At 36.2% G+C, this 19,376-nt stretch overlaps 1 protein-coding gene across 2 annotated transcripts in view; it reads left to right on the top strand.

The window, feature by feature from the left end:
- The window catches only part of LOC114654330 (myosin-IIIb), a 174,038-nt gene that overhangs the window by 94,925 nt on the left and 59,737 nt on the right, over positions 1-19,376 (top strand). For both annotated transcript variants that reach the window (XM_028804811.2, XM_051929489.1), the window contains exons 7-8: positions 4,730-4,832; positions 9,940-10,065. In XM_028804811.2, the coding sequence (XP_028660644.1) occupies positions 4,730-4,832; positions 9,940-10,065 (229 nt within the window). The remainder of the gene's footprint in view (positions 1-4,729; positions 4,833-9,939; positions 10,066-19,376) is intronic.

The raw sequence follows: 19,376 nt of genomic DNA, 5'->3' as shown, positions 1-19,376 counted from the left end.
AAGTTAACAGATAAAAAATATACCCACTGCAAAAAATACATGGGGTCAATGTAAAAGGAGTTAAAAATTGCTCCACCTTGGTGTATGTCCTGGTAAATAATTAACCCCTAGTCATTTTATGTTCCTGTGTAAAGTAAAAATATGAATGCCTTGCTAACTGGTATAACCTGTGATTAATAAACTGACTGATAGTTTTTATTTGTTACATTGTAGTAAATGGAAGATTTCTTTTGGGCAGTGGTTGCAGGGATATAGTGTCTGCTTATTAAATTACTCTGGTTCATTTTTGATGAGTCTTTAGCAATTAAACCTGAATCATGGTATCTGAGCCACACTAGGTTTGAGAAATAATGAAATTTTTTTCACAAACAGAAAAAATGATTCAAGTAAGACTGTCTATAACTAAACATAAACATAAAAGAAAGATCAAAAGAGAAGTTATACCACAATACAGTACTGAATCAGCTCAGAAGAAAAAAAAATGTTTGAAATTTATTTAAGGTTTTTCCATAACTCATAATGAGTTTACAGTTAATTGGTTAATTTCGCATGTCTGCATTCTTTGCATCCACATTTGTAGCAATAGTAGTGTGAGTGAGAAGAAGTAATTAACATTACACCAAGAAAGGGAACCTCTTGGTTTTTACTTAAGCAGTTTGAATTCAGAAAGTCTGTAAAAGCTAGAATTTCCCCACAGTCTCTTATTACTGAGATAAACTTGAGAAATGAATGTACAGCTGGACTTTGGCAGGCTATTTACTTTTAAATGTTCTAATTTACTTATTTTAGATAAAGCAGTTAACAGGTTTTTAGTACTGTGTCAGATGTGTTCTAGGCCAATGTTATCATCTTTGGTGAGGTTTCACTAATGTTCTGTGAGTGGTCCAGCGGATTCCATATTTTGTGTTGTATTGACCTGTGACTGCACTTGTCTATGTTGTGGTTACTGTGTATTAATTTGTTTCCCTTGTTCACTGCTGCTTCTTACAAAAAAACATGTCTCATCATGTGATTCATTCTATAAAGTACTGTGCAGTACAGCTAGCAAAACTTTGGTTTTCCCTATTAGAATGCAGTGCTAATGACAAAGACCATTGTCAAGACAAAGCTTAAGGGCAAGTGGGGAGTGCACACCCACACATCTCTATACATGACCATGTGAATTTGCACTAGCATTAAAGAAATAGTACATCTTCTGCTAAATGTACCATTGTTTACTTCTTGGGTCTGCAGACGTCTAACCCTTTGGTGATAATTTGGCTGTGTTATTCCACAGTCTTTTCAAAATTAATTTTTAGTTACTCTCCCTATGTATACCAATCTAGGAGGGAGTGTTCCTTAAATCCTAGAGAAGCTAGTGAGATATTACTTAACCTTGAGTTAGCACTTCTCTTATTAAATAGAAACAGCAGCAGTATTGGCAGATTTTCATCTGCACATAACGTGTACTTACCAAGATGCAAATGGCACATACAGTGAGCCTTTACAAGTTTTTCCAGTATTCTTATGAGAGAGAGAGAGAGAGAGAGAGAGAGAGAGAGAGAGAGAGAGAGAGAGAGAGAGAGAGAGAGAGAGAGAGAGAGAGAGAGAGAGAGAGAGAGAGAGAGAGAGAGAGAGAGAGAGAGAGAGAGAGAGAGAGAGAGAGAGAGAGAGAGAGAGAGAGAGAGAGAGAGAGAGAGAACTATTACAGTGGTGTATGGGCTAATAACCTTATTATATATGGAGAAAGTCTGCCTTGTTTGAGAAGTATATATTTGAAAGTTAAAGTTTTCTTTGAAATATAAGAACGTTTACACATTTTACAAAACTTTAACAAATACTATTTAGTCCATCAAGTACATTTGTTTAATGACTCTAAATTATTTGAATATCTCATTTGGAGAAGATCTGGATTAGGACCCAGCATATCCTTCTCTGTTTAGTTAAATCTCTAAAGCAGTTTAATTCCCTTAAACTGATAGATTAGACCATTTCTTTTTGTTGTACAAGTGTATCCATTATGTCTTTTTTTTCCTACTGTACACAGTGCTGATAATGTGGTGTCTCTGCTTAAAAAAATAAATAAAAGTATCCACTTATTTTATAAGTTGTATTTCCTCCCTTAAAATGTTTTCTCTAGGGTGGCCATAACTGCTTATTACTCGAGACTAATGCATCTGTTAAGTGTTCAGTTGCTCCTGTAGCTGAATTTGTTAAGTGAACCATGTTTCTCTATCCTTATGTGTACAAACTGGTGGACAAATTACCTTCCATGCTGCAAAAGTGCATCATTCTGGTTAACTGCAGTCTGTTGTTTAAAAATATTTACAGACGTTATTACCTGTTTAGGCTGTCATGTATGGTACATTTTGATTGCAATGAAACTCCAGTGCATATTGTGACACCTATAATATATGAATTAATCATTATTTTGTTTTTGAGGTAGCTCAGAGTAAAGTTTTTACTAGGCATCATGGATCTCCTATAGATATTTTGTATTCTATTTATAACACAAAGAGTAGCAACTCTTAGAGTAAAATCATCCTTCTATTATGGAACAGTTGTTCTCATCATACCATCCTCTATGGAATCTAGTCTGTTCTCAGTATTATTGTACCCCATTATCCCTTTGTAATAAATTTGTTAATCAAAACATAACTTGTTTGTAAAAAAAGAGAGTTTGGTACTGTAGTTATAAAATATATACAGGGTGAAACTAACATAGGAAACTTCCTTACACTTACCATGTCTGTCTCTATCCTTTTTTTTTTGGACCAGTCACTGCAGATTTTCAGTCAGTTGGTATTTTGCTTTTAGATTTTCAGTGTATTTCTCTTAATCACACAGCTAATTACTTAGACAATACCATGTTTATAATTTCTGCTTTTCTCCAGGGACATCTTACACATTTGCATAATAGTTCTCATGCTGGGCCTTTTCCAGCTTGACAACAAATTCTTCTTTTTCACCACATCTTACACCCTTACACTATGTAAGTTGTCACACACATTGCTTAATCATTTCTCTTTAGAGCTATAGAAGTTGGAATGAGGGTCAGATCCCAAAATGCCTTTCAGGCACAACTCCCCCATCTTTCCACTGCCTTTCCATTCATCATGTCACCTAAGTAGCAGAAGCAGTTTTGTCAGATTCTGCAAAATGGTTTTCATTGCAAATTTATACGTTTTGTCAGTGCGTTCTTGTTGATTGGAAACAATTCCATTCTTCATTACATCTTCTATAAACCCTATCTGGTAAAATAGTCTTTCTAAATTCCTTTACAGTGTATGTGACATGCTCACATACAAACTGTTGTCTGCTTCTTGCTGCTTTGGACTACACAAATATTTTCAGTTTATCTTTAGCCATTTTGATTTTATACAAGCTTTCTACATTACCGGTAGTATTTTTGCAATTTGGCTTCAGTTTTTGTATATAAACTCGAAACAATTATCATAGGGCGGACCATCCTCACCTCACCCACCACATAACTAAACTTTTTATACTTCTTTGTTCAACATCATCAATTTAGGGATTACCCATTTCTTCCATGTACTCCAGTTTTTTTGTTTTTGTTTCTTCCTATAGACCTGCTTGTTTGGTTGCTTGGAAATGACAATTTGGCCCCTGTAAATTTCTATTTGGGTATGTATGGGTGAGTAGGCCCCAGAACAAACTGCCTCATTATTCAGGTCTTGTTTTTGCATGCATACCAAGCGTGGTCAGGAGGGGATTTGGCTCCCCACAACCCTGAATTGGATTACTGTAAGTGGATTTGAGAATATTATGTTATAAAAGCACCTCCACTTTCCCTTGATTGCCTTTGTTATTTCAGCATTTTATCACCACATCTACATGTGCCTTCGTATTCATTAGGCACAAACTTTTCTTGCTTTTTTCCCTTGATTAAAATAATACATTTTTTGAACTAATGGTGTATTTCTTACTCTTGTTCAGGCACTCTCTTCCACAATTCTTTGTTGTTTCTCTTCACTAGCAAAAGTAATCTGTTATGGTTCTTTGTACTATTAAAATTGAAAGCTTATTAACCCTTTCCCTTTTGTACTGATGTAGGTGTTACACACATCCCTTTATTAACCTAGTCCCATATCTTCATACTTTCATTTCCTTTACCAAAGCTGAAGAGTCTGAATTTCTACAAAACCATTAGTGCTAGCTGCTAAATTTGCATTATAGTCACTTCCTCGTGCATCAGAGACATCACTGACAACTGTGTGACATAATTCTTTTCAATTTTATAATGTATACTATCAGGCTTTGTTCATCATTTTGTTTCCATTTTGTAATGTATACTATCTATACTATACTATCTCTGTTATCAAACATCCTTCCCAATGCAAATCAAGTAAACAGTCATACATTGCAACAAATTTGGTCTGACAGTCCTTTCAGTTGTTCCCTGCTAATGTTTTGTATAATTCAGTTGAGTACAGTTTTAGGCCTATGGCCCTTCCCCATACAATATAATATGTAAACGTACAGTACATACAGTAACTTAATTTAAATAAAAGCTGTATCACAAGGAGGAGCCATCAGTTGGTGAGACATAAGGTTTGAGGTGCATACATTATACATAACAGTTGTTAGATAAAACGCGAGAGTTCCGGTTGAGAAAGGTTTGGCTTCAAAGTCAATATATTTTGAAATAAAAAATCAGTTATGCCCGAGAGATCTTTAGGGTTTTATTGATACAGTATATCTAAATTCTGCAATACTTTCCTACTTATAGGTACATTAATAATCAGTATGGAACTGATGAGATGATCACACAGTGGAGTACAAAATACCTTGAAGTGTGCAATGCCATGGATATGGTTGGCTTCCATGAACAGGTAAGAGTATAATATTTTCTCATCTTGTAAAATAAGACTGAAGGTGCATTTAAAGAACTGAAATGAACTGTAGGGGCAATAGGCATCCGCAAAGAAAGCAAATTTCGATGCATCAGTATATGGGGTAATATGAATAGACTAAATACTCCAAAATATCAAAAAAGCATTAACTTATTTGATTAAAATATGATAATAATAATGTGGGGAAAAAAACAACTGAGAAGTGTTTTTCTGTTTTTGTTGGTAATAATGTTTTATGAGTGGGCTATTCTTAGGGACCACATTTTTTTTTTCCTGCTATGCGCTGCAAAGGCAGGGAATGAATCACACAGAACAATGGCTGTAATGCATATGAAGGCTATGATCTGAAATGAAGGGGAATGATGAAAGTTCTTTTTAGTTCAATTAAGACATGGTTAGAAAGTTGCCTCCTTGGGTACATTTCAGAATTCTATAATCTGTCAACTTTTTCTTACTCTTTGTGATGCAGTATAAAATATATACAAATTCAAAGGGTGAGGGTTGTCCCCTGTGATTGCTGATCATTATATATATATATAGTACATATACTTCGAACAACAAGGTGGTGAAATACATGCAGTAGCATGCCATGGCATTCTGACAACCCCTCCTTGACTAATATGTTGCTTAAAAGTAACAACGAAAAGTAATACAGGATTTAAGTGATTCTGGTAATTTTAAGCATTTTATTATATGAATTTATACATATATTATACACATTATGTAATCATAAATGAGTTTAACTTTTCAAACATTTACTGTAAAGGTGAAGGAGAAAGTGAAATGATGCACTTCCCAAACGACTGCCATGTTTACATTGCACATTTAAAGCCCAAGAGAAGGGTTCTTATGTATAGACCTTGTCATTTTCCTAGTAAAAAAAAAATAAAGTAGAAGAAGAAGAAGAAACATAGGATGGTTGCATCTGAAATAATCTTTTAAAATAAAGAAATGTACATGCAATATGTTAAAAGCAGAGTACTTTGAAATGATATCCACAATGAAGAACAGATATTTTAAATAATGTGCTGTCAATTTAGAGATATATTGACATGTGCAAAATTGGTATATTCCTAAAAAGCATACTAAAGACACAAAGTAAATGCTATTTAAAAGATGACTGTATAAACAAAGAATAAATAAAGATGAATCCAGGTAATTTTCTACAAAGGATCAGAATGGCATCCACAAGGGCCAGAATTGGGCAGCCTCTTGATAAATACAGTTCAGAAGTGAAGCCAAGTTTAATTATTCAAAATGAATAGCATAAATATGAAATTGACAGTGCTGACATACAGAAAACAAGCTATGGGAAGAGTTTAGTGGTTTACATTTACAAGATTTTGTCTGTCTTCGGGTGACGTACATAAGCAGTTAAAAACAAAATGTAAGAGCAGGTTGTGCCCTATTAGGCTGAGAGAATTGATCAATAAAGTTTATCCAGAAGAATTCTTTTGGTTAAAGGGTCATTTATTTAGTTGAGGACACCGGTGGGAAATTAAAAGAAAAATGCATTTAAAATTGCAAACAAGGAATTCTTCTCACAAAGGGTAATGAGAATTTTATTTAAATGAGTCAGAGGTTTTTTTCCAGAAACTCTGGCAGAAGTTGAGTAGCAAGGGAAGTCAAGCTATTAGCTAACAAAATTAGCTTGCTGAATTAAATATGATCTTATTTCATTTATATAATTACTTAGGCCTTGAACACCCTTTCAGCATGTTGTACAATTTGGTTGTCAAATTAATTTAACAGAATTTATAATTTCTATTAATGGAGAGATATTTAGACAACTAATTGTTCTACTTTATAATTTTGTTTAAAGTTCATGAGAATTTATTTGACACATGTTAACTAATTTCAACACGACAGGAAAAAAAAATCAATGTATTTTGGTTTCTGACTATCATACCAATAAATCTGAGCATTATGAGGCAGTCTGAAGTTTTCATAATAAAAATAATCACACACTGCAAAAACAAAATACTTGCATCAGAAGGCTTTGGTCCAGTTTGTATCAAACCAGTATAAGAACAGATTGTGAGCAATAAAACAAAAAAATGAACCATACAAATTTTTTTATTGATTTGTACTTCAACTGCAATTGAGGGGGGTGTCAACATCTTGTAGAATGTTCATGATGGGCAAAAACATCAGCTCTATAGCTGAACGCATCAATAGGTGCCATGTAGTAATTTCTGACACATCAGTTCCAGCATTGTACAGCCCATAAAGAATTACAGCAAAGCTTGTAGAAGATCTTACAGCAGGTATTATTTGTATAACAAGATACATTTGCAGTATCAGACAAGTAAGGTTTCATCCATCATGTATAAATTCTCAAGATTGTTGTATGTTGTAGTTGCATAGCATCAGGATGGGAAAATAATACCAGGCAGGCCTCTCTTGAGAGGCTATACAACAGGAAGTGGAATCTCTTATCTATTGTTGTGCAGACAAATTGTTCTTAACAATATCTCTGGTACCTAGCTGTTGTAGGTGAAGTCTTTACACACCATTACAGTTACTGTATTAGCACTGTGCCTTATGGGTATATTGTCTGCATTAATTTGTTGTCTACACCCTCTGTGTGGATAAGTACTGCAGCCATCCACCTCAAAAGAGAAGTCTCTGCTGTTGATGACCCAACACAACTGTGTGGCATTCTAAACTGCTCAATGGCAAAACACGTTGAAGTGTAAGTAATAACATATTTAATATTGGCAATGTGAATGAAGTCCTATATCTGCTAGACAATGACCAATGGCTTTGGACATTACCTTGTTATCAATAAAGAGTGCATATTTTTATAGATGGCAAAAAGTATAACTGTAAATGTTGAGACCACCTTTTATTAACAGACACTGCTGCCGTTCCTCTGAACTTTCCATAGGTTAGACCCCTTTATTTTTTCAGAAATCTGACAATGCATTTTAAAGTTATTTTTGCTATGAAGTACACCTGTTCTAAGGTCACTATGGTACAACCTTTCCTCTCTCTTTTTTTGTCTTTTGAATTTTATGCATGACCACCATGAATACAATAAACATGCATACCTGGCCATTTACGTACACTTAACCATTTATTTTGTCACATTGTGAGTATGTGGAATAATTGTGTACAATCCCTTTATGTAGACTGGTTGGTTTACTTCACATAAATGAAGGTGCAAGCTAGTGCTGGGCGGTATACCGGTTCATACCAAAAACCGTTTTTTATTTTTGTTATGATATGGATTTTTCTTATACCGGAACACCAGTTTAAATAGCCTAAACAACATTCGGAACGTGGCGCAGCGGGAAACTGTTTAAGGGGGACCTTTTTCACTGGTGCACCGCAAAATACGCATCAGAGTACATGTGTTAGTGGAGGAATTGAGCGGTGAAAATGGACAGGGAACATTCTGAAACTGAAGCTGTAGCAGACGATAAAGTTGAACATGATAACACAGAAGAACTTTTGACGAAGAAAGGTGCTGTATCTGTTGCTGACGGAGCCTTTGCAGCACGAACTGCTTTCTGCCAACCCCTGTTTTGGCTGCCGCCACACTGCGCAGCCAGACCGTCTGAGGTCGGCACACCTCCCGTCTTCCTTCGTGCTTACTCAGTCACTCCTCAGATCCATTTGGAGGTCTCACATTTCGCTCGCCCCACTCGACACGCTTACTCAGTGGGGTGAACCAGCCCCTAGATCGCCTAAGCCTGCACTCCCTCACGGAGCCCCAGCTCGTGCTGCCTTCTCCTTCCTGGTGTCTGGATCGTCTCCCATGACTGCCTTTTCCCTTCTTTAACCTCCTTGTGTTCTATCTTTTCTTTTTTCCTTCCCCTGTCCTGCCGGCCCATAAATATACGTCTCCGTCTGTGGGCTCAGCGGCTTATTCACACGCCACACTAAGCCGACGAAGCAATTGAGAATGATCAGATGCGACTCGCCCCAATCACCTCATCAACTCCTTGCGGTCGAGCAATCGCACCCACGAAGACAGACACGGCGAACTGGATTTAAAAACGGACCATTTTTTTTTTTTGTTTGTTTTGACCCACTAAACAACAAATAGTTGCAGATTTATTATTTATTATATATATTATTATATATTTATTATTATCATTATATATATTATATATATATATATATATATATATATATATATATATATATATATATATATATATATATAGCTTGGCTTGAAGCAAGGTCTATATTAATGCAATTTGCCTTAATGACGGTTCAGTTGGTAAAGATGTCATCTCCAAGTTGCACTTGTTTTATTTTAGTTTGGTGAATACTGTGTAATGTACCTGGGCTTGAAGTTTTGATGTAATAGTATTATTACTGGAAGTTGCACTATTATTTATTTTATTGTTATTGTTTATTAATTTATATATTATGCAGTTTAATGATGGTAAAGTTGTTTAAAAAGTCACTTTAACATGTCAGTGGACAGAGATTGTTAACATTAACAAAGTGTAGTTGGTTTACAAAAAATATTTGCCATTTATTCCTTTTCTAAGACATGTTCAGTGCAATACAACTAAATGCCTCTTTGGATGGTTGACAATTTGTTGTCAAAGTTTTAGTTTAAGCGGTTTGCAAAATTTGTTCAATAAAAAGGTTCTATATTTTGACAGCAACTGTCATGTAGTGTGATTCCTTCTCTTCATTAGTGCCCCCCCACCCTTTGAAAACTATCACTTTATGGAGCCATGCCAACCTGTATTAATACTTGTGTGCACATTAAAATGTTTTTTTGTACAATGTACAATTCTCATGACAGAGGAATAGGTTATTCTTAGCCAGTCTACAGCAGTAATTGCAGTGGAAAATGTGATTAACTCATGCATGGGAAAAAAATACCGTTGAATACCGTGAAACCGGTACAATCTTGAAAAATACCGTGATATAGAATTTTGGTCATACCGCCCAGCACTAGTGCGAGCTTTAGCATTTACATGATATTTATATTCTAACTTATTATTCTGACATTTCAAAACTACTACTTGTATAAAATTACTAACCTTGAAATTTAAATTGATCCTATATTTTGTTTATGCATTTTCTTTTTGTTTTTGTTGTTGGTATTACATTTTAGGAGAAAGTGGATATGATGACAATTCTTGCAGGAATTCTGTCCCTTGGAAACATTGGTTTTGAACCACAGGAGAATGCAATCTTGAAAGTTACAGATCAGTCTACTGGCTGGCTTAAAGCTGCTGCTGTGAGTACCTTTTTAGAAACTTAAGCAAATGATAATTACTGCATTAAAAAGAAGGATGAGAACTTTCAATTTATTGAAATACATATGCAGTATTTTTAAATTGTTTTTTCATAGTTTCTAACAACATTTGAGCCTTGCACAAATAATGTAAAGATTGTGTGTACAAAAATCCAGTCTGAACTGTAATTTTATTAAATGGTTTTCCTTTATTTTAATCACCACTTTTATTTGGATATGTGGAAGACAGCCTACACCTAACCCTACAGTAACTATCAAAGTGCAGACCTCATTGTACTTTTGATTGAATACATCACTATTTTATGTGTAAGTTACAGTATATATTTATTTAGTTAAATAATAAAGCTTTTATTTTCCTTACTGTTTTATTGCTGTACATAATGTGATTGTCAGTTGTAGCCCCCTTTTTAGATGTAATATAGTTCTAAAGACTATGGTAAGTATACTAAGGACTAGCCAGAAGAGTTTTTGAACTGTTTTTTGGATTGTTGGTATCCAACTAATGTTATTCTTAAATTCTATAGACTTGTAAAGTTTATGTTCGTTCTTGTGATTTCATTTGTGAGATATAAGGGAATTTAATCATTTACAACACACAATGAAATAGTGTGAACCCGATAAAGGGGCATATGTACAGTATGTATGTGATTAACAGTCTTGTGTAGTGCAGTTCCACAGCTGTGCCCGTGCACTTTTCTTATGATTTCTGAGGTCGCAGGATTCTTTTTTTGTTGTCATTCCATTATGGATGCTGAATTTTTACTTTGCATTCTTTTGAAATGTTTATGCAGTTTTATGTGCCAAGTGTAGCTGGCTGAACACTTAGTTGGAGTTTTGCACATTTAGAATTGGAAACAGGAATGCACTTATTAAAAATACTGTAAGCTATCTGCCTTTCCTAATGCTGCGGGGAATCAACTTTATGATTTGCTTTATCAGATGCTCCTTTAACACCGTGCATTTTTCTTTGATAACATTCAACAGTGAATTGCTTTTCTTGGGGTATTTCTTGACGCCAACATTTATTTTTTATTAGCTACATCTTTCTAGATTGTATTGCATTAACATAGACATTTTATCCGTTAAAGTGAAGTATTCTTTGGTGTTTTTAAATCTGGAGGATAGAGATAAGACTTGGCCATTAGTGATGGAGACTGTATTTAATGTCTAAGATTACATTTTTCTGTTCTTCATTGTATCATTTTCTTATTTGTTGATGAATGACATTCTTCCTAAAGATTAACAAAGAAGTCTTTGTATAATGAGTTACAGTATTTTTCCTTCTGTGATCCATAATGAGTTAAAGAGCATGGTAGATCAAATGGAAATTTTAAGAACCTTTAAAATTTGCAAAAATGAGAAAGTTGCATTATCAAATTTAAAACTGTATATCTCCATAACACATTACCTCAATAGATCACAACATTGGACTCTGCTTGTGTAAGAAATTAATGGAAGACATGCTTTAAATGAATTTATGAGGTAAATATATTCTTATAGGAATCCCCAATATTATGATGCAGGCTTTGAAAAGAAAGGTACCAAAAAACCTTTCAAAGATATGATTATAGAGAAGCTCAAGTCTATAGAAGATTACATAACCATTGACTGCCCCAAGGCCCTCAGTGGCATGTATTGTACCAAAGCAGGAAAAGTAAAACAACTGTGCTACCTGGATATGACTCTCTCTGTAAACTCATTTGCTGTACAAGAGGATGTTTTGCGACTCTGAGTTTCTGTAGTAGTGGTTGCAATGAATGGTGATGTTCTTATCAACAGTTTCAATAATTTCCCACAAAAGGGCCTTTATTGGAAGTGTTACAGGGAAGAAATCGTGGCTAAAACATGTTTTGTATATCCTTGCTCATGGTGTGTTTTAAAATATGACCTTAAAATTTTTACACAGAAGTCTTGTGAATTGGTGAGACTAAAGTAGAACTTTCGACCTGATTACAAAACGGTACATGTTGTGTAAATTAGACACTGTACACCAAGTAAGTCATACCATCCTCGTTGAAAAGTATAACAGCAGTAGCATCATCTGGATGCTTTTCAGCAGTGGGGTAATAGCATCATTTTTTTTCAGTACTGATGAGAAAATGATTCACAACATTGGAAGTACATATTAAAAATATTGGTGGCTTCCCTATAAAACATAAGATACTGAAACACACACTGCCAAAGAAAAACACTACAGTAGCTTAAAATGGTTAAAATAGATACACTTGTCTGAGCAGACCACTTTTACCAATTTCATAACATTTCTGTTGCAAGTTATGTTGTCCTCCATCATCCTCAAACTAATCTGAAACAGCATGAGCATCTTTGCTAATGGAGATAGGCAAATGTTGGTCTGTCAAAAAGTACAGTGTTTAGACTTATCCAAAAGCCTTGGCAGTTAGAATCCCAATGTCATTTAGCATTGTGTTTTACTAAATTAATTTTATTTATGATTTCCTAATGGGAAACACATCATTTTTTTTTAGGATGACGATGTAATAATTTTCGAGGCACTATGAGAAAAAGAAACATGCCTATGATAAGTGGTTACTGTTTTTTTTTTGTTTGTTTGTTTGTTTTTGGTGTGAAATAACTTTTAGATTCTGTTGAATTCCCACCAGCCCATTCAGCCAGTAGGCTTTAAATTTTAAGAAAGGGTACAGTGGAGTGTATAAAGTAAATCGAAATGTGGCAACTAAAAGCTTGGATGGCTATGCTCCAGCTCGGTGTGCTTTTTACTGTATTAATCTTAACCAAAAAAATCTGATATGAATGAAACATGTAAGGGTTTATGTGGCTATTGGTTTTCTTACCAGCCCAGTCAGTACCTTTTTATGATCCAATTATAACATTTAATTGAAATAATTTTTCTTGACTTTAGTTTGCTTGCTAGTTACAACTTAGGACCTTTTAACATTTAGCTTATTCTTGCGTCGTTGCCCCCTCCTCCATTGCCAAAATTTCTTTCAAAAATAGTTTTCATATTTTTTGTGATGTAATAAAATAGACGAGCAACATTTCTGTTTTTACCTGTCAGTTTTCCTCCTGAAATAAATTTCATGTTTAGTTTATTAGTAATCTGGGGCCTCATGTATAAACGGTACGTACGCACAGAAATGTTGCGCAAGAACGTTTCCACGTTCAAATTGCGATGTATAAAACCTACACTTGGCGTAAAGCCACGCACTTTTCCACAGTACCTCATACCCTGTCGTACGCAAGTTCTCCGCTCGGTTTTGCAGACTGGCGGCACCCAGTGTCAAAGCAGTGCTACTGTTCCTGTGTGGTTACCCTTTCTTAGATCCACATCCATGATGGCAGCTTTATCAACTACACTGAAATTAACCGCATATCGTTCATAAATTTAATGAATCTGATTGTAATTAACCTGTAACAATATAATGGTCCACACAATGGTCAAACTATTCTAAATACCATAACTGCTTTAGCGTTGTTACTCTCACTGCACCTTCTTCTTCTTCTGTCAGCTGCTCCCGTTAGGTGTTGCCACAGTGGATCATCTTTTTCCATATTACTCTCACTGCACCACTTGGAGTATTTATATCACTGTATCTGAGTGTGAATCACAGATCTACAGCGATTGGAAAGAGAATTACTGGTATACAGCACTCGTTGCCTCAGCCATTCGCTATTTGAACTGCTCTCATCCTACCAATGCTTCACAGCCTTTCCTGTTTGGACCTCGCAGTTCACAAACAGTTTCATCCCAAGAACTATACACGCACTCAATCAGTCCATCAAGTGCTCCTTGTAGAACTGTTTGTACTTGCCGTGAGGTAATTGTACTTATAATACAGTTATAATATTGCACAACCTGAGCCACTTTATAAAGCACGTATTTACATATGATGACGATATCATTTTTAAGATGAAATGCAGCAAAATATGTTGATTATATTATACAGATAAAACTTTAACTACGCGGTGCTGCAGCACTAGCGAGCTTGAGCTTCGTTCACGGATTGGCGCGGCACTGGAAGGATAGATGGATAGAATAATTAAACATTATGAAGATATTTCGATGTTCCTTAAAAGTTTTGAAGAATCGGCGTTCTAAGCTTACAGATAGCTTAACGTCTATTACAGAGCTGATTGTGTGGCAATTGGGTATTTGGAGAAAGAAAAGTAAGGACAGGAATTGGGGGTTAGTACGTTTTGAAAAAGACAGTACTTCTGTAATAAAGCATTTCATTGAAGGTTGCGCATGGCGCAGCAAAATGAACAATCACTGCGCCACCATGTTTCCATGTTTAATAACATGCTTTAACTTATATCATCATGAAAATGATATCACGTATACTTCTCAGTATTTTAATTATTCAGAGAGCTGTAATATTACGAACGTAATGGATTCTGTGTCCTGTCTGAGGAAGAGCACGTAGTGATTCAGGCACATAGAGCACATATAAGATGAAATACATAACAAAGCATTTAACGTGCTACTTTAGTCACGATGGGATTTGAGAAACTAGTAAATTAAACGATTTTAAGATGAAGTTTATGATGTTCTACTTTAATGACAAAATAAACTATGTGATTAAAGTGGAAATTTCGAGATTAAAGTTGACATTTCATGCTTTTTTTTACACTGTGTGCCTTTTTTTTTTTCACTGTACCCTAACAAGCTTTCATATGACACTCAGACGATGGGCTACGAGACGCCTTTTCACGCCGACTTTGATAAGTGGCAACTTTTTTATTTCAGGCACTGTGTGACTTTATGAACTTGAGCTTTCGAGTTTCTCCGACACACTATGTCACTCGATCAACTTCCTTGTGTTGCTTATATAACTGTTTAAACCAACAAATAGTATGTTTTTCTTTGCCTCTATTTGGTATTCACTGAAAGTCTTCCATTTTTCCTCGTACTTTTGCCATTGCCTTTTCACAGAATGCTGGGCTTAAGGGCTATTTATATTGATTTGCATATTCAAAGAGGCGTAATTCTGGGAGGAGTTGGGGTGGGACAGCAAGCGTGTGCACGTGCGTTTATTTCCACGCTGAGCGGGATTTATGTAGCGGAAGAACACGGAAGTTGGCGAACGCACAGATTCCTGCATCTGGATTTTTCTGTGCATAAGCACATTTCGGCTTTTGTGCTTACGTCATGTTATAGTGCGAATCCTACGCACGACGTTATGCATGAGGACCCTGGAATCTTACAAGTATTTTTCACAGTTATGAGTGCAGTGTGTTGTGCATTTTAGTTTCTATTATTATTACTAGCAAAATACCCGTGCTTCGCAGCGGAGAAGTAGTGTGTTAAAGAGGTTATGTAAACATATATATACATATACATATATACATACAGTAATCCCTCGCTATATCGAGCTTCGCCTTTCGCGGCTTCACTCCATCGCGGATTTTATATGTAAGCATATTTAAATATATATCGCGGATTTTTCGCTGCTTTGCGGGTTTCTGCGGACAATGGGTCTTTTCATTTTTGGTACGTGCTTCCTCAGTTGGTTTGCCCAGTTGATTTCATACAAGGGACGCATTTGGCAGATGGCTGAGAAGCTACCCAGCTTACTTTTCTCTTTCTCTTGCGCTGACTTTCTCTGATCCTGACGTAGGGGGATTGAGCAGGGGGGCTGTTCGCACACCTAGACGATACGGACGCTTGTCTAAAAATGCTGAAAGATTATCTTCACGTTGCTATCTTTTGTGCAGCTGCTTCCTGAAACGACATGCTGCACGGTGCTTCGCATACTTAAAAGCTCGAAGGGCACGTATTGATTTTTGTTTGTCTCTCTCTCTCTCCCTGCTCCTGACGGAGGGGGTGTGAGCTGCCGCCTTCAACAGCTTTGTGCCGCGGTGCTTCGCATACTTAAAAGCCAAACAGCCCTATTGATTTGTTTGCTCTTTTCTCTATCTCTGTGACAGTCACTGCTCCTGACACGCACTCCTTTGAAGAGGAAGATATGTTTGCATTCTTTTAATTGTGAGACGGAACTGTCATCTCTGTCTTGTCATGGAGCACAGTTTAAACTTTTGAAAAAGAGACAAATGTTTGTTTGCAGTGTTTGAATAACGTTCCTGTCTCTCTATAACCTCCTGTGTTTCTGCGCAAATCTGTGACCCAAGCATGACAATATAAAAATAACCATATAAACATATGGTTTCTACTTCGCGGATTTTCTTATTTCGCGGGTGGCTCTGGAACGCAACCCCCGCGATGGAGGAGGGATTACTGTATACACATATCTACATATACACACATATATATATATATATATATATATATATATATATATATATATATACAGTAATCCCTCGCTATATCGCGCTTCGCCTTTCGCGGCTTCACTCCATCGCGGATTTTATATGTAAGCATATTTAAATATATATCGCGGATTTTTCGCTGCTTTGCGGGTTTCTGCGGACAATGGGTCTTTTAATTTCTGGTACATGCTTCCTCAGTTGGTTTGCCCAGTTGATTTCATACAAGGGACGCTATTGGCAGATGGCTGAGAAGCTACCCAACTTACTTTCTCTCTCTCTCTTTTGCGCTGACGTAGGGGGGTGTGAGCAGGGGGGCTGTTCACACACCTAGACGATACGGACGCTCGTCTGAAAATGCTGAAAGATTATCTTCACGTTGCTATCTTTTGTGCAGCTGAAGCTGCTTCCTGAAACGACATGCTGAACGGTGCTTCGCATACTTAAAAGCACGAAGGGCACGTATTGATTTTTTTTATCTGTCTCTCTCTGCTCCTGACGGAGGGGGTGTGAGCTGCCGCCTTCAACAGCATTGTGCCGCGGTGCTTCGCATACTTAAAAGCCAAACAGCACTATTGATTTGTTTGCTCCTTTGAAGAGGAAGATATGTTTGCATTCTTTTAATTGTGAGACTGAACTGTCATCTCTGTCTTGTCATGGAGAACAGTTTAAACTTTTGAAAAAGAGACAAATGTTTGTTTGCAGTGTTTGAATAACGTTCCTGTCTCTCTACAACCTCCTGTGTTTCTGCGCAAATCTGTGACCCAAGCCTGACAATATAAAAATAACCATATAAACATATGGTTTCTACTTCGCGGATTTTCTTATTTCGCGGGTGGCTCTGGAACGCAACCCCCGCGATGGAGGAGGGATTACTGTATATATACATATACACATCCACATATATATACATATATATATATATACACATATCAACATATATATACACATACATATACACACATACATACACATATATACACACAGTGCGTTGTAACATGGGCTGTGATTGTTACATGGGAGGGAGACGACAAATCACATTTCCCTGCTTTCTAATCGGGCCTGTGATTGGTGCTTTGACTGATGCCTAGATCCCACAGTATGTCCCCTTAGGAGAGGCGTTAGGCAGGTGTAATTGAATAATGGTTGCAAGTTTAGCTTTACACCTGTTTTTAAGGCTTATTGACTGAAAGGGGCTTTCATGAAAAAACTTAGGGCTTTGCTACAGGATACACCCTCCACAAGTTAAGGAAGTAAAAATAAAGGTATATGTTTCTGTTTTATTTAAACCTTTTAAGTTTGTATATGGGCGGCATGGTGGCACAGTGAAAGGTGCCAGTTAGGAGACCCGGGTTTGCTTCCCTGCGTGGAGTTTGAATGTTCACCCCGTGTCTGTCTGGGTTTCCTCCGGGTACTCCGGTTTCCTCCCACAGTCCAAAGACATGCAGGTTAGGTGCATTGGCGATTCTAAATTGTCCCTGGTGTGTGGGTGTGTGCGCCCTGCGTTGGGCTGGCACCTTGCCCGGGGTTTGTTTCCTGCCTTGTGCCCTGTGTTGGCAGGGATTGGCTCCTGTATTTAGGATATAGCGGGTTGGATAATGGATGGATGGACATTTGTATGCATAGCCCCATTTGCCCGTTTTCATTTTTTTTCTTTCTTCAGTAATATTTCAGCAAACCAGGAGCTTGTCAGTTCAAATCCTGGTACTGACACCACTGTGTGACCCTGAGGAAGTCACTTCACCTGCCTGTGCTGCAAAAAACAAAAGTAATGTAACAAATTGTACCTCAGATGTTGCAAGTTGCTGGAATAAAGGCATAAGTAAAATAGATAAATATGTATTATACACATAGGAACTATTCATTTATTTTCAGTTAAGTCATCTGCAGCAAACCTTTATAAATGAGGGTTTCTCCTTTTTAGATAGTGCAAACTGTTTCTTCTTAATTGAGGTTTTCTCTTGGAGAGCTTTTTTCATTTGGCAGCAGCTGCCAAAATATGTAGCTTTCTTATTAATTTTTCAACATTGTGTAAAATAACTTTATAAAGTAACATAAAAGGTTTAAATACTGGTTATCCTTTTACACTAAAATATTACTAAAGAGATACAAAAAAAGTAAAATTCATATGTTGTTTTTCTTTAAGGAGATTAAATATTACTGAAGAAAGAAAAAAAAAAACTAAAACAGCCAAATGGGGCTATGCATACGAACTTAAAAGGTTTAAATAAAACAGAAATATATACTTTTATTTTTACTTCCTTAACTTGTGGAGGGTGTATCCTGTAGCAAAGCCCTAACTTTTTTCGTGAAAGCCCGTTTCAGTCAATAAGTCTTAAAAACAAGTGTAAAGATATTGACAATAAGCTACGCAAACCCACCAAGACATGGAATCGTTTAAATCAAGTATCATTACATCTTTCTTTCTTAAAGAGATGTAAGGCAGTACTTATAAGCTTAGTAATGTTATACATTTCAAATGCTACTTTGATAAACTTTATCACTTCAAACAACTGAACTATCCAGAACATTTCAGGCATACATCCAGCATTCAAACTATGTATAAAAATCACAACTGTTAAAGGAATTCAGCATTTCTTAATTGAAAATGTTCCTTTAATCCTCAACATGTCTCAATGAGTCGTTCTGGTGGTTTTACTTGACTTTTGATCTTCTGCTTAATTGTGTTTGCAGTTGAGATGTTCTTTCCTGATTTATACTTGTTTTCTCGTTAATATTTGTTTCACTGGTGTTAGTGTTCTGATTAGAGGTTATTGGTCCTTTGATGTCTCAACGGTTTCTTCTTAGAACAGCTCCTATTACACAATTCCGTCACATACTGGTCTATTGTTTCGCCGCTTTTCTGGAAACATGTAAAAAACTTGTGCCGCTCAAACGTCACATTGCGCTTTGGGTTGCAATACGCTTCGAAATTTTCAACTATTTTGTTCAATTTCATATTGTCTCCATCTTCTTCAAACTGAAAATTGTTATACACCTCTAGCGCCTCTTCGCCAATTACATGTAGAAGCATAGACACTTTCATTTTT

The sequence above is a fragment of the Erpetoichthys calabaricus genome, chromosome 7 (assembly GCF_900747795.2).
Source record: "Erpetoichthys calabaricus chromosome 7, fErpCal1.3, whole genome shotgun sequence".
In the NCBI taxonomy this organism is placed as follows: domain Eukaryota; kingdom Metazoa; phylum Chordata; class Cladistia; order Polypteriformes; family Polypteridae; genus Erpetoichthys; species Erpetoichthys calabaricus.
The sequence above is the reverse complement of the archived record's forward strand: the minus strand, read 5'-3'. Positions and strand labels throughout refer to the sequence as shown.